The sequence below is a fragment of the Lutra lutra genome, chromosome 11, assembly GCF_902655055.1.
Source record: "Lutra lutra chromosome 11, mLutLut1.2, whole genome shotgun sequence".
NCBI classification, from domain to species: domain Eukaryota; kingdom Metazoa; phylum Chordata; class Mammalia; order Carnivora; family Mustelidae; genus Lutra; species Lutra lutra.
Window position 1 is genome coordinate 5,224,328 of NC_062288.1, and position 15,943 is coordinate 5,240,270.

The 15,943-nt window shown below is 48.9% G+C and overlaps 1 protein-coding gene across 3 annotated transcripts in view; it reads right to left on the minus strand.

Moving 5' to 3' along the window:
* The window catches only part of DDC (dopa decarboxylase), a 79,557-nt gene that overhangs the window by 31,704 nt on the left and 31,910 nt on the right, over positions 1–15,943 (minus strand). For all 3 annotated transcript variants that reach the window (XM_047695312.1, XM_047695311.1, XM_047695309.1), the window contains 3 exons: positions 15,265–15,399; positions 14,404–14,547; positions 1,071–1,137 (listed from right to left, as the gene is read on the minus strand). In XM_047695312.1, the coding sequence (XP_047551268.1) occupies positions 1,071–1,137; positions 14,404–14,547; positions 15,265–15,399 (346 nt within the window). The remainder of the gene's footprint in view (positions 1–1,070; positions 1,138–14,403; positions 14,548–15,264; positions 15,400–15,943) is intronic.

The window sequence follows — 15,943 nt, forward strand, 5'->3', positions numbered from 1 at the left end:
GCTGCTGCAGGGGGTGCTGTGACCAAGCCGAGCCCCACCCTGCTGCTCGAGCATGGGCACAGGTGGATCCCCATTAGGAGAGGTGGGGGTGATGCACACGGGGCTGGGGGGCCGCTGCCCATGGGTGGTGTGCTGTCTAGCACAAGCCACAGGGATGCGGTCTGGGGCCTGAACCATCTCCATGGGACCCCAGAGCACCCTGATGACCAGCCCTGTGGTCCTAGGGCAGTGGGTGCCCTATGCCCCGAGGACAGGGGCAGGGGGTCATTAAGACACATCTCTGCCCGAGAGAAGGTCTCTGTCACAGAAACCCTTCCCGGACCCGCTGGGTGTCAGAGCTGTGGGCTGAGGTGGCAACTTCAGAAGCACAGTCCTTACTCACATTCCCCTTCGGGATTCTCTGACTCCGCATCCCCCCGGAAGGCTACCCATGTGCCGTGACGGAGGCGGGAGGGGAGTGCGGCCCCAAAAGGCCCAGCAAGCTGGTCCTTCTCCGGAGAAATCCAAGGTTTGGGTTTGGATCTGCTTAATCGCGTAAGGTAATTTGCTTAACTGCATTCAGTCATTCCAGAAAGGCTGACAAAGACACACTGGGCTCCGTTCAAAGATGGGTAACCATCAGGTCCTATAGAAACACGAGCTCCATGGGGCTTCCCGAAGAGTTTGATTTTGTTCTCTCGGGGCAGGTAGGGGGGACAATGGAGCCCTGGAGGATTGTGGCCACGCTGCACGGCACGCAAGAGTTGCTTCTTACCAATAGCGTGTTGGCTGAGGCAAGCTCAGCGCTGGTGCAATTAGGCTGCATTTCTGGGTATGTAGATTTCAAGCTAATGAGATTTATGCCATTGCAAATAGAGGACGCATCTAGCAAAGCAGCAGAATGTGAAGTTACTATTATATGCCCATCCCATTACATTGTGCTTTATACTATCTACGTGTATTATGATATTGTAATATGACCCTGAATCCTGTTGTTAGTAGTAGAAGAAGGAGAGCCCAAGGAAGAAGGTCCACTAAAGTCTTCGTATATCAAGAAAGTTTTCCAGAAGAAAATCCGATCAGATACTTACAGATAGGACCAACTTCTAGGAGATTGTCAAACGAGCAGCAGGACGTGGTCCCCAACGTAGCCACCACCTGGGGAGTAAAAAGCAGACCCCTATTAAGTAAGCCACCATGTTTTGGTCACTGTTGTAACGTAAGCAAGCATTACGGCTGCCCCCGGACGGGCCCAGAGCCTCGGAGCTGGTGCTCGATCAGCGTCCGCTGGCCGGAGACCTGAGCCTGGGGGTGCACCTGCCGTCTCTGCATGGCAGCTTTACGACAGGTCGGGAGAACCATCTGCCCACAGGACACCAGGCTGTGAGGTTGGAAACAGCCCACGTGCAAGACTGACTCCCCATGTGCCGACGGGGCAGGGAGGATGCCCTTGACCCCTGGATGGCGTCCCCCAGCTCAGATTTACTGACAGATGCATATATGCTAACTACAGTTACAGAGTATCCTTGCTTCTGTGCAAAGGAGGTGTGGAGCTCTCCTTTTTGTGTGCGTCCATAGTTCAGAGCAGAACCCCCCCCCCCCGCCATGACATGTCACTCCTGGAAAGCCTTGGGGGCAACTCCGAGCCCCCAGGATTTTGACCAGGAGTCTGGCTCCCTAGCTCTCATCTACTGCCCTTTCCTGCCCTCAGCATAGCTCCCAAGGGAACTTCAGTCCTCCGGAGATGGAGATCTGCTCCAAGTAGACTCATGAGAGAGCCCTAGGGACACGGGAAACGGTGTTTAAAAGGTGCGTTTCTAGACAGCGTTGAGCACACTTGGTCACACAAGCGGGAGGAATGGCCGGGATTTCCGGGCCCGCTGGTGCTCTAAGGGCAGCGATTACATGGGCGCCCACACACGGGGCTGCCTCCTCGCTGGACCCGCGAAGCTGCTGAAACCAAGCTCCACATCGTGTTGCTAGGAATGTGCACTTGGCCCCACGTGGAATGGGTGCTGAGACCCATTTGCTGAATTCAGACTCTGTCCAGGTGACCCGAAAGCGTGTTATGTTTATAAAACTGAAGAGCCTAACTGAATTACGGTGCCAGTGCCCTTGGGTGATGACATTTCTCCCTCAACGTGACAAGAGCGTGAATTTTCCTCCTCCACGAGGACCCCGGCAGCTCTCGGAGCCCTGAGAATAAAGACGAAGAGGAAGAGGTCAGGGACCCACGCCATCTAGTAAACTCGAGAGCCTGGAGGGAGGACCACCTGCGTTTGCCCTGAGACCCCAGGGTGCCTCTCAGACAAAGTCATAGCTCTCGCCAGGGTGACATCCTGCCTGGCCCGTGCAGGGCTCAGCTGACAAGCCCTGGCTCTCTGCTCACACAGTCACCGGGGCCAGAAAGCAGCTGCCTAGGGACCAGAGTTGTCCCCTGCCCAGTGTCAGGGAGTGATTCCAAAGCAGATCCTGGCCAGACTCTGGCGGGACCCCCTACAGCAATGGGGTGTGACCAGGGAAGTTGGGTCCCCAGGGAACAGGAGCACAGTGCTTGAAATTACTCTTTTGGGTTTTTTTTACTATTTTATTTTTTACTTTTTAAATTTTTTCTATTTTTTACTATTGTTTACTATTTTTATTATTTTTTACTATTTTGTTGACATTTTATTTGGTTACTATTTTTTACTACATTTTGCCATTATTTTTACCATCCTTAATTTTTTTACTATTTTTATTTATTTACTTATTTACTTTTTTTTTTTTTTTTTTTTTTGCGATTATTCAGGTACAGCAAAGTCACCAGATTGAGTGCTTCTGCCATCGGAAAGACAGCTTGTTTTATGGCCCCTGGGAGGGGAGGGGACCTGCTGTGCCACACGGGGGGCCACACGGGGAAGCGCCAGCACCAGTCAGGAGGTGGAGGGAGAGGGGGCAGCCAGGACCAGAGCCTTTCCTGGGGCTTCCATGGGAAGCAGCAGGTGAGGCAGGACAAGCAGGCTGAGGGTTGGCTGGTTGGAATAATTGCAATGGGCTTTGGGACGCATGGGGACTGTCCCTAGTGTCCCTGGCTCTGGGGTGAGGAAGGCAGGAGCTATTTGCCTGGAGTGTAGCAGCCCCATGGTGGAGGCAGTTTGGGGTGTGGACTCTGGATTGGCTGGTTTGGGGAAAGATGGTCCTTTACCATCTTTAGGAATCGTCTGGTCCTGGGAGGAGCGGTCCCTCCAGGGTCAGTGAGGCCGCCAAGATGTCACCCATACAGAAAACAGAGATTCAGGAAACAGAAATGATGATGAATACACCCACACTGCCGTCACACAGCCCTTGGGGCTTAAACCCCTGGGCTGGAGCCTGTCACGCCAGCAGTTAGCTGGGCTTCTGTTTTCCTGCTTACAGCACAAACGCCCAGCCTGCATGGTCCCACCAGGTCCAGATGCTCCAGACCTCGGCGTCCCCAGTGCTCTCCGCCCCTGGCCCCCACCGCCCTGCGTGCCTCCCCATCGTCAAACTCATCAACCTCCACATTGCTTCATTCCAACAAGATGACTCACTTAGTAGGACTCCAAGAGAGTATGCGATTTATCTCTGGTATTTGCAATTTCTTCCTGATGCTTTGCCTATTTCATTAAAAGAATAGCAAAAAAAGGATATATATATCAACCATCTTAATATTGGCTTTTAATTTATTGTGTCCATTTTAAGAACTTCTTAGGAATGACCTTTTATTCAGCAATTTCTTCAATTCCCTCCCTGATTTTCCTCCAGTTCTCATCAAAATAAAGGCAATAACTTATGTTTTAAAGACGACGCGTATATTAAATATCCCTTGTTAAAATTACCTTCTATCTATGGACGTGTGCACGGGAGAGTGTCTACAATGATGTTTGCCAAATATTAATACGGCTTGTCTCTTAGGATGAGCTTTTTGGATTTCATAACAAAAATACACTCTCAATGTTTGCCTACCGAGCATGGAGCATGGAGCATTTCTGTAAAAACAAAAGTCCTGCCTGTTTTGTCCTGGGTGAAGCTCAGTGGAGAGCAGAGTGGGTGATGTGTGCTCTGAGCACCAACCGTGCCCAGCCTGGGGCTTCGCAGACTCTGTTCAGCCGCCCCAACAGCCCTTGGGTCAGACTTTGCAGCTGACCCTGGTGAGACCCTGCAGGTGGGTCAAGGAGACACGAGAGGCAGGGGCGGGGGGGCAGACCATCATGTGAACCCCAGTGTGATGATCTCTTGTCTTGCCAGTTGAAGAAAGAACCCAGGGCCCTGGGCCGGGCTGTGGCCCTGCTAGCTGACCCAGCGCGTGGGCAGGCGGTGGGGACCGGGCTGGCAGCAAGGACGTGCCCGGCTGGCGGGGCGGGGTGGGCCCTGCGTGCTGCATTCTAGATGGCTGCAGCCGGCTTGTTCTAATTCTCAGAAGCCGCTTTCAAGCCCAGCACCTGCTCGATGCAGGGTCTGATTACCCCGGCTCCGCTCGCTGACACTAACCTGATTTGGGCAGCGCTGCAGGGCCCTAATCACATTTGTGCAGGGAGAGAGACGGGGGGAAGGTGCCGGCGCCCTGTCCCTGAGAGCCTGCAGCGCATCTGCCGTCCAGACCCAGGTCCCCTTCCTCCCCTTCTGAAGGCAGAGCTGCCCCTCCTGCCTTCCTTGCCACGGCTCTGATAAGCACCTCTCGGGCACTGCCCTCTGTCTGTGGCCTGAGCCTATTAGGTCGGCTCTCGGGGCGGCAAGCCACCGCGGGGAAGAGAGAGGGACTGTTACAACCCCATGCATGTCTGGGGAGGGGCCGAGATTCACGTTTCCTGGTTCAAACTTGGCAAATGGGTCCTTCGCTTTCTGCAGAGGGTCTGGGTTTTGAGATGCCTGCAACTCCTTTATGAGGACAATGGAGGCTATGGGTTCGTGACTCGGAATTAGGCATTTGGTGTTAGGCAGAACTATAACCACTAGATACATAGTTTCATCAGAGCAGGTAGGAAGTATGTCCCAGGTCAAGCTGCTGCCCTCCTAGGTATGGCCTGGCCTCTCTCTCTCTAGCTTCAGAGGACCCTGGCTGAGGGACCCATGTGAGGTAAAAAACCCATTGCATGTCCTTGAACCTCCTGTGACCTCTCCTGTCTCTGTACCTTTGTCGTACTCTGTTCTTCAACCAGAAAGTCTCTGAGCCCATGAGCGCTGCCTGTGTATCCTCTGGGACACAGCTTACGCATTATCCCTTAGCCAAAGCCTTCACGGATCCTGCAGAGTGCTAATCACACCCTCTGCTCCATGTGTGTGCACAGTGCTCACCAAATAGTGCAAAGACCTGGAAACCCGTGTCTTCCCACCAGGAACCATCCCACGAGGAAAGACTGCGTCCTCACAGGTTTAACGGCCGGTGCACACACATGCATGAACTCTCAGCCTTCCCTGGACTCTGACACACAGGACTGGCCCATGCCTGTGGCTTCTGTCAGAATGCCGCACGTGCCCTCAAACATTTGTTGCAATCTTGGCCTCTAGGGCAACATTCCAATAGCGGCATGTCCATTGGGTGCCCAGTCTTCCCATACAAAAGTGTGATTTGTTCCCCCTGATGGTGAGGGGGTCTTCTCTGCAACATTTGCACCTGTCCATCTTTACTGAGCACGTGGACACACTTTGGGCTCATTTCTGCCCAGCCAGCATTACTGCCCTCTCCTCCCCTTTCCCACCTACAGATGAATCCATTCCCACATTCCTCATTGCAATGGGAGCCCAGTGGAATCCGAATTCCACCCCTGGCCACTCCAGAAAATCTTACGGAAGTCCCAAGTTGCCTCCCCTTAGCAAAACATGCAAGGCATCCAGACTTCAGGACGCGTCCCTACTGGCTGCGTGGCCCCAGCTTTCTGGTGTGGCTCCTGTACCACCCCTCCTCTTCCTCTCTCCCCACACACTTCATCTGTTGGTGTTCTCTCCTGGGGCCTCTTCCCCAGACCCCCAAGCAGTCTGCAGGGGGGCTGCCTGTGCCTTCCTAGCGATGTCAGGACCACCCAAACTCAGATGGGACCCACACCTGTGTCTGGATCAGACCTCCCCTCCCAGGTGAATTCAGCTGTCTTGGGGCATCCCTATTTAGACGTGCAAACCTTCATCTCCTGCAAGAATAAGCTCAGCCCTGTCTCTCCCATACCTTGCTGCTCCTGTTTCTGGGCTCTCTGGATCTCTGAGCTCGGGGATGGACGGGGGACCATCAGAGTTCAGGAAGTGCTCCTGAGCTCTGCTCTCACTTCCTGTTTTGTTGGCCATCAGTTCCGTCGTGAATGCCTCTTAACTCAGTCCCTTCTTTCCATAACCGTTGCCATCATCATCCTCCACCAATCGCCAGAGACTGTTTCACTTCCTGTTTCTTGTCTTGCCTCCCACGCACCTGTCCGCCACCCTCACCATCTGCCAGTGATTATTAACATTAATCATGTTTTTCCACCACATGCAATGAATAGCTTTTACCTCCCAAAGGCGCTCCTGTGGGCCAAGCCTGATTTCAATGGAACTCCATTTTTCAGATAAGGAATGTTCTATGGTAAGTCATGATCCCTGCCAATGTTGGTGGTTAATTGCTAATGACCACTGGTCACTGTTGAAGGATCAACAAGACAAGCAGTGAGAAGGACATCCACAAACAACCCCGCCACCGCCCCAGTGACGGCACTCAAGTGTGCCCTGTTATTTTCATAGCGTAACGTTGAACTGGTGCACAAAGAAGACTGTCACCCAGTTTTTGGCCTGTGTTATAGTGGACAGACCCCCAGAGTCATGCTTAACCACTGAGTTCTGTGTGTCAGGCTTCACAGCCCTACCCGTGCCCCTCGGTTGCCAGCAGGGTGTTGGAAAATGCAAACTATATTGTGTCTCTCTTCCATTTAAAACTCCCTTCCTGACCACAAATTACCCTCAGGAAGAAGCCCATCTTCCTCATGCTGGTCCCTTCGTGACTTCCTCCTCACGACCTCCATCTCCTACATCCCTCCATTCACCTACACTCCAGGCACTCTCGAAGCTTCTAAGACTTCCCATTGGCTCTCTCCCTGCCCTTCTGTGAGCAGCAGCACAACATGGCCTGTGCGTCAGAAGCCTTAGGATCACATCATGGTGCGCCTGCCAACTTCATGGCTGTAGCAAGTTCTGAGCCTCTGAGCACTTCAGGTCCCTGGGATACAATCCCTTCTCATTGCTGTTTCTGTCCCCACAGAGCTTTGCCCAAACAGCCCCGCTACCCCCTTCCTCGGCATGCATCCCTTACTCTTTCCAGATTGTGGCTCCTGCGGCAACTCTTCCCTGATGCTCACATTCCCATCGTGGGAACTGCTGTACCATAGATCACACTGCACCTGCTGGACATGACTGTCTAAACAATAAGATCCTGGAGGGCTCGCTGGCCTGGCATGCATCAGGTGCTCAATAAACGTTTGCCAGGTGAATGAATGGCTAAGCAAATGAACCTGTAACCATTGCATACCCCATCATAGTAAGTTTGGAAATAGAACAAGTGGAGGTATCTGGCACCTGCTGCTAAGTCACGAATTTGTCCACCATTTGCGTGAAAGCCCACTACAAGGATCATAAAATGTAGTCAGTGTAGATGCCTCCTGACAACATATATAAAATGTCCCGACAAAGCCTTTGGCTAGTCTGAAATGCCTGCCAATCATGCTTCATTTCAAAGTTCTCGCTGACTCACAGGCACAGAGCAGTGGCCATCGTGAAATTCTTTGCTGCCTTCTGAAATCCCACCACTGAATCATGAGCTCATGCTTTGATCGTCTTTCCTTTGTGTAGAGGCATGAATACGTGATGAATATGTATGTGTTTTCAATATTACATTCTATAAAAAATACTTAAATAAAGATAATAAAATTTACTTTCTAAGGATTCCTGAGGGAAGCCCACAAAAGTGTGTACTTTATAAAATAATATGGAAGGAAGGGATGAAATTCACTCTCTCTCCCTCTCTCTCTCTCTCTCTCTCATCCCTAAAACTGTCTACATCATTGTATTATTTAGTGCATATATTTGGATTTCCATCTCAAAGATGAAGGAAAAAAACACTAAGAGATATTAGAGCTTTGACTTTGGTAAGGAGACATCTCAGGTGAGGAGCATCAGATCTTCCTAGACCCTGTTTTTCTGTATTGTGGTTATAAGACACAAAGAACTTATTGTTATGAGGTTGGGTACATATTTAACTTTAATTAAAATATAAATTCTAATGTAAAAGAAGGCTTACATTCTAATGAAGGAGCACATAATTTAGCAAGTCAAATGCGTATCTGAGTTTGGTGAGCTGCTCTAACAAATTCATCAAATCCAAGGATGGGACTCCCTGAAATTTCTGAGGTACAGCAGTTGGTCGGGTGAAGACCTGGGGTTACAACCAGCAACTGAAGTGGGACAGTCATGTAGGACTGAGCCCTTCACCTGTGGGGTCTAATGCTGCTTCTAGGTAGACAGTATCAGAACTGAGTTAATTGCTTAGTGGTGCAGGAAAATCCCATGTCAGAAATGGGTGCATCTTAATGTCCTTAGATAGGTACATCCAGACAATGGAATACTATTCAGTGATATATATATATATATATATATATATATATATATATATATATATCTTATTTTATTTTATTTTTCAGAGAGCTATGGGGAGCCTGGGTGGCTTACTTGGTTAGGCGTCTAACTTGGTTTCATCAGGTCATGATCTCATGGGTCACAGCATCAAACCCTGCATCAGGCTCCACACTCGGTGGGGATCTGCTTGGATATTCTCTCTCCTTCTACTCAATTCCCTGCTCTTTCTCTCTCAAATCAATAAGTAAGTTTTTAAAGAGAGAGAGAGAGAGAGAGCTATAATGACCCTAAAAGAAAAAGATGAATCTTAAATGTGTAACACTGAGTGAAAGAAGCCAATCCAAAAAGGTTACATACTGTATGACTCTATGACTTTTAGGAAAAAAACAAAACTATAGAGATAGTAAAAAGATTAGTCATTGCCAGAGGTTGGATGGGAGAGAGGGAGGGATGACTAGGTAGACTACAAGGTTTTTTTCACATCAGGGAAGTTACTCGGTATGACGTTGAAATGGTATATGCGCGCCATTAGACATTTGTCAAAACCCATTGAAAGAACAGCATGAAGAGTGAACCCTAATGTAAATGATGGAGTTTCAGAATAATAACATATTGGTACTGGTGTGTTAATTATAACAACTGGATCACAGTAACAGGAGACGGCAATCACAGGAGAAACTAGGGGGTGAGGAGTATCTGGGAACTCTCCGTACTGTCTGCTCATTTCTCTTTACACCTACAACGACTACAAATAGTTGATTAATTAAAAGAAATCAGTCCATCCATCCAACCAAAAATGTGCAAAGGATATGAAGACCCATTTCGCTGACAAAGATATATGGCTGGCAAAAAACCCATGGAAAGAAGTTCGACATCATTAGTCCTCAGGGAAATGCAAATGAAGATATCTCTACTCTCCTATCAAAACACCTAACATTTACAAATAGAGAGAGTACCGAATGCTGAGGGGGATGGAAAGAGCCTGAATTTCTCATGTCTTGCTGGTGAGAATGGAAACTGGCTCAGCCACTCTGGAAACAGTTTGACAGCTTCTTGAAAAAGTAAGTATACAGCTAGCGAATGATGCTCAGTTGGGTGCTTGGGAATTCATCCCAGAAAAAGGAAAACATAGTTTTACCCAAACACCTGTATGTGAATGGTCAGGGAAGCTTTATTTTTCATTTGTGTTGTTTCGGAATCTTTATTTATAATAACCCGAACGTGGAAATGTCTGTAATGTCATCAGTAGGTAAACAGTTACTCGGGCTGGGGTACAAAGACTGTGGCGTCAAATTCCTGCAGTGCAGCCATAGAAAGAGCCAACGCTGGATACACGCAGCACTTTGGGTAGATCTCTGGGAGTCTCCCGTGCTGAGTGAAGTGATGGACTGCGTGTATAGAACATGCTCAGAATGGGGACAGTGTAGAGAAAGAAAACGGAATCGTGGTTTCCAGGTGTCAGGGTGGTAGAGGATGAGGAAGACGTGAGTGTGCGCCAGGAGGTGGGTGGGGGAACTTTGTGGTGATGGAGAAGTCCTGCGTCAGGATTGCAGGGTGGGGAGTGACGTGAACCACACATGTGACAAATGACATGAGGTCCCAATGTCAGCGTCCCAGTTCTGTTATTGCACCATATACTATGGAAGCTGCAGCAACTGGGGGATACCTGGGTGAAGGGCACAAGAGGTCTCCATGTACTATTTTTTGTGGTGTTTTTTTTTAATCTACAAGTGTTCAAAATAATAACTTAAAATGTTTCAGTATTTTAAACTAAGAACATGACATATTCATTTATCAGCTGGACATAACGAAACAAAGAAGCGGCAAATTGTAAATAGGTCAGAGTGTGGGGATTTAGGAATGGCTGGAAGATATGCAGGACAGCAGGAGAGGTGGTCGGCACTCAGTGGGAAGATGGAACACATGTGCTCAGAGTCCCAGAATGGGGGGAAAGAACGGGCAGAAGCAAATTTGGAAACACAATAGGTAAGAATTTCCCCAAAGTGGGGCACCTGGGGGGCTCAGTCAGTTAAGTGTCTGACTTTTGATTTTGGCTCAGGTCACTATCTCAGAGTCACGACATGGAGCCCGTCATCAGGCGCCACACTTAGTGGGAGTCTGCTTGAGATTCTCTCTCCCTCTGCCCCTCCCCTTGCTTGCATGTGTGCACACACATGGCCTCTTTCAAATAAATAAATATATCTTAAAAAAAAAAAAAAAAAAAAAAAGAACGTCCCCAAACTGAGGATTTCCCCAAAGAGATGACAAATCATACATTCTGGAAGTTCTGTGAAACCCAGTGAGAATCAGCACAAAGAAACAGTCAATTTGCCTCCAAGTAAAACTGCCTAGACACAAAGACAAAAAGCAAAAGGTACAAGCAGCCAGAGGGAAAAAGCTCCATTGTCACACTACGTGTCTAAAAGCCGCTGTGACGCTGACAACCCATGTTCCATGGGCTTATGTATTTCCTCTGCCAAAAGAAAAAAACCATCTACCCTGAAACTCTAGACCCAGCAAAAATACCATTCAAAAGCGAAGGCAAAGTAAAGACATTTTCAGAAAAACAAAAACAGAGACAACTTACCAACATGTGAAATTCTCACGATAGTTTTTCAGACAGAAAAATAAATGATCCCAGATGAAAATAAGAAAATGCAGGAAAGAAAGATCAATGGAAAAAGAAATATGAGATTTATATAAGTAAATACCAGCTGTATAGAATAATGCCATCTCACGGGATTTAAATATATGTAGAATTAAAATGTATGACAATAACCACACAAACGGTGAGGGGAGGCATAATAATAAGATAAAGCTAGTAAGCTAAAATGAAGAAAGCAGAATAATATAAAACATATAAACATATAAAACAATAATATAAAACATTTGATAGTCTAAGACAAGAAACCCTAGAAAAACCATCATATGAGAGGCCGGTGAGATGGAAAATAAATAGTAAGATTGCAAATGCTCATTGAAATGTATCAAAATTTCCCTTAGGTAAATGGAGAAAATCAAGAAAAATGTCATGTTGGATTTATAAACAAATGAAAAAACAACAACCACCCAGCAAAAAAGACTGGCTGCCCCCGCGAGAGACACGAGTATGAGAAGAGACCTGTAGACAGGAAAGGAAACAATGTATCCCGGCACCACTGACTACTAAAACTTCAAAGCATGTGAAATAAACCCCGCCAGACACAAAAGAAGCCCGTGGGCATGTCTACACCCACAGCTGAGATGATCCCTTGCCTCTGTCAAGAGCCGATCCACACAGCTTTGGTTATTAGAAGATGGAAATGGATTTTGCGTTCTCGCTTTCTTGGGATGGAATGGGGAACTAACTGTTTTTGTACTTTGTCTGTTTTCCCACTGGGATGTCGCCTTTTTGCTTATTGAGATGTGAACCTTCTTTTGAGATTTACTTTATATTATATATTCTGTTTCCTGCCAGCATTTTCCTTTTCTATTTTGTTTATGAGTTTTCGGGGGGGTTTTAAGAGATTTTACTTATTTATTTGACAGAGAGAGGGGGAGAGCACAAGCAAGGGGAGCAGCAGGCAGAGGGAGTAGCAGACTCCCTGCTGAGCAAGGAGATGGATGCGGGACTCAACCCCAAGACCCTGAGATCACAGCCTGAGCCGAAGGCAGGCCCATAACCGACGGAGTCCCCCAGGTGTCCCAAGAGTTTTGAAGTTTTTATGAAATGAAATCCTTCCATCATTTCATGTGGTCTATCCCATTGCTTTCATTCTTCAAATCTGCAAGAGTGGGTTTTATTATATTTATTTTTCCCTAGGCGGGGTAGTCTAATGAGTCTTAGAAGATTGACAGTATGGGTTCAAAAATATTTATCTCATTTAAACAGAATCCTTTCAAACTCTCCTGAAATTGTACAGGGGAATTTTAAAGGTAGTCTTTCTTTCTAACTAGAATGTCCTTCCTTCCAAATCTTTCTTTATTTGACAAATACTTGTGGAGCGTCTGCTAAGTGTCGGGCAGGTTCCAGGAGCTGGGATAACGAGCTGATTACACAGACGATCCCTTCACATAGCTTGCAGGCTGGCGGGAAGAAGGAGGCAAGAAACAAACGTACCAATAAATACGGCTGTCGTGCAACACAGGGAAATGAAGCAGGACAGGGTGACTACGGTGACTCTGGCCCAGCCTTGATCACAACCGGATACCTGCCTTGAGCATCAGCTTCTCCTATGAGCTACATCTGAATCTTCTTGATCCTTCTACAGGGTAATTATTTGGTGATGCTCCTGCTTCCCCCAGCAACTCCATAAATCATGATCCAATTTTGTATCAAATTATACCCTCCATGCCCTCCCCAGTCACAAGTTAGATTTTCAACGAGGTCTAGTTTATCTGAACAGACAGAAACAATTCTTTTGGAGGGAAAAAAGTTTGTCTCAAAGATTAAACTTTAAATTAAAAAAAAAAAAAACAGTGGACAGGAGTAATATAAAAGTCTATAAAAGTCTCTAAGTAGACGTAAAAGTCTACCAAACCTAGATTGCTCTAACAGCTGGGAAATACTCGGATACCTAGAAAGGTCCGGGAGGGATATGGGCATCTTGAAGTGCCATGTAGAGCTTCCATTTCTTTTTAAGGTTTATTTTTTATTTTAGAAGGGGGCTGGGCAGAGGGAGAGAGAATTTGAAGCAGACCCCTCACCCACTGCGGAGCCCAACCCAGGCTCGATCCCATGACCCTGAGATCATGACCTGAGCCAAAATCAAGAGTTGGATGCTCACGGGGCGCCTGAGTGGCTCAGATGGTTGAGCATCTGCCTTCAGCTCAGGTCACGATCTCAGGTTCCTGGGATCGAGCCCCACATGGAGCCCCATATTGAGCCCCACAGCAGGCTCTTTGCTCGGTGGGAAGACTGTTTCTCCCTCTCCCTTTCCCTTTCCTTCTGCTGTTCCCCGACTTGTGCTCTCTCTCTATCTCAAAAAAAAAAAAAAAAAAAAAAGAGTCAGGCAGGTAACCAACAGAACCACCTAGGCACCCTTGCTGTGAAAAGCTTCTAACGCCTGGCTCCCTCCCCAGAAATTCTGGTGAAAGTTGCTGGGGCAGGGCCTGGGCATCAATGTATTTTCAACACCACTGGGTACGTCTGGCGTGCGGCCCAGCCAGGCTGAACACCATGAGGCTAGTGCCAAGGTCATTCTTAATTGTCATGACATGCGACGCATCAGCCCCAGGCATTGGACGTGGCCATGGCCACATCCAGGACGACAACTCCCATGTCCAGCTGCTCTAAGTTGTAACACCAAGTATCTCTTCCCTCCCTGGAAAATGCCTGTCTGTGCACAGATGGGCAGAAACCTGGTGCTGTTTGCTAGTTCGATATTTTACCGATAACGAGTCACTGCTTGTTTGCAACACATCCCTTGCCGACGACGTGTCTTAGTGTCCACTCAGAATCCTGATCTAGGTGGCAAGGCCTTCTGGGTTTTATTTTTAATTTGGTGCACGGGTCCATCCTTCACGCCTCAGGACAGAACATCCTACCACGGCACGGGGAGGGTGGGGGGTGGGCAGTGTGTCAAGGGGCGATCGCAGGATGTCACTTTTGACAGGAGCAGAAACAAGACCTCTTGGCTTCTTAGGATGCTCTGGGCTGAGCATCTGCTTCCGTCTTTCTGGGATTAGGTGGGTGGAGGGAGAAATGAATGGAGTGTTGCTCCAGCTTCCCTCAAGGAGGAGCCGGCTGGCCACACAAGTACACGCCGCCTGGGACAAGCACTCAGGGCCCTGCCTAGGCCCAGGCGGGGCTTGGAGACTCCCGGGGGCCATACCCGACATGCCTGGTTGACTTACAAAGAAAGGGATCAGGCCCTCCGCCTTGTCTCTCTCCAGGGCCTCCTGCAGGGCGGAAGCGCGCATGGCAAACTTGCCATCCGAAGGGATCACTTTTAGTTTCACGCTTCCAATTAATCCGGCTCTTTCCACCGACGAGTGAGCCTGGAAAGACGGCAGCAGAGTTAGAGTCTTGCATGCGTGTGCGTGCCGTGCACGGGGCCGTGAGCCCGCCGCTCTGCAGAGAGCTCCCTGTGCGGCAGGCCCCTGCCACTCCCCTGCACCTCATTCCTGCTGTTGTCTTGGGTCCTGTGGAATCTCGCTTTTCAGATTAGTGAGCAAACAGTGAGAGCTTGCAGAGCCCACCCTGAAATAGAGTGCGCAAACCCGGTTCCTATCCGGGGGGCTCCGCTCACCACGAGGCCTGGGGTTGCTTTGGGGCCACACTCAGAAAGGAAGCCAACGACAGGGCACCATTGTGGGACGGCGGATCCACTGTGTCTCGAGGACCCCAGGAAGGCCAGTTCTTACCCTCTTTTGAGGGCGCCCCTCTCTGCCTTGGGGCTCCCACCACCGCTGTCTCCTACCTAGCTCTGTCCTGGGGTCTGGATCTCTCTGTGGCTCCCAATGGCCAACAGGAGGCTCAGGATCCCAAGTCTTCTGGGCGCTCCCCCGTGACCCTGGCGCGTTAACCCCCCCTTGGACCTGCATGACCTCCTGTCCACACTGACAGAACACCAAACACCCACGTCAAACACGGCTGCTGTGGAAATGTCGGGAAGGTCGCATGGTTTTGTTTGGATCAGATTGGACACAAAATAAAGATTCTGATCATAGAGGCTCAATGGGGTTTTGGGCCAACATGCTCGACTGACCCCTCACCTGATCCGATGAGTAGGCCACTAGCTTCTCCATGATGGCGCCCTGCGTCAGCCCTGGGGAGGCGGCCTGGAGGCGGCGTACCACCTTGGTCCGAGCGGCCAGCAAGGCCATCAGCGTGGCCTCACTGGCACTTCCCTGGATTGAAGAAAATGTGGAAATGAGCTTTGAGGGGCAGTGAAGGAATCAATATCAGAACTGTGAGGAGTCTTTAGCGTCCCTCTTTTTCTTTTCTTTTTTTTTTTAAGATTTTTATTTATTTATTTGAGAAAGAATGAGAAAGAGAGGACCATGGGGTGGGGAGAGTCAGAGGGAGAAGCAGACACCCCACTGAGTAGGGAGTCTGATGTGGGACTCAATCCCAGGACCCAGGGATCCTGAACTGAGTCGAAGACAGGCGCTTAAACAACTGAGCCACCCAGGCATCCCTAGTGTCCCTCTTTTTCTTAAAAGATGAATGTGAAGCCGCAAAACTGATTCCCCTTCACATAGAAAAAAATCGGAACCCCTGGGACTGCCATTTTAGTGTTAGGATTCCTTCTAAGAGAATCGCTCTAAAGAGAGAGAGGGAGCACAAGCAGGGGAGCAGCAGCAGAGGGAGAGGGAGAAGCAGGCTCCCCGCTGAGCAGGGAGCAGGACGTGGGGCTTGATCCCAGGACACTGGCATCATGACCTGAGCCAT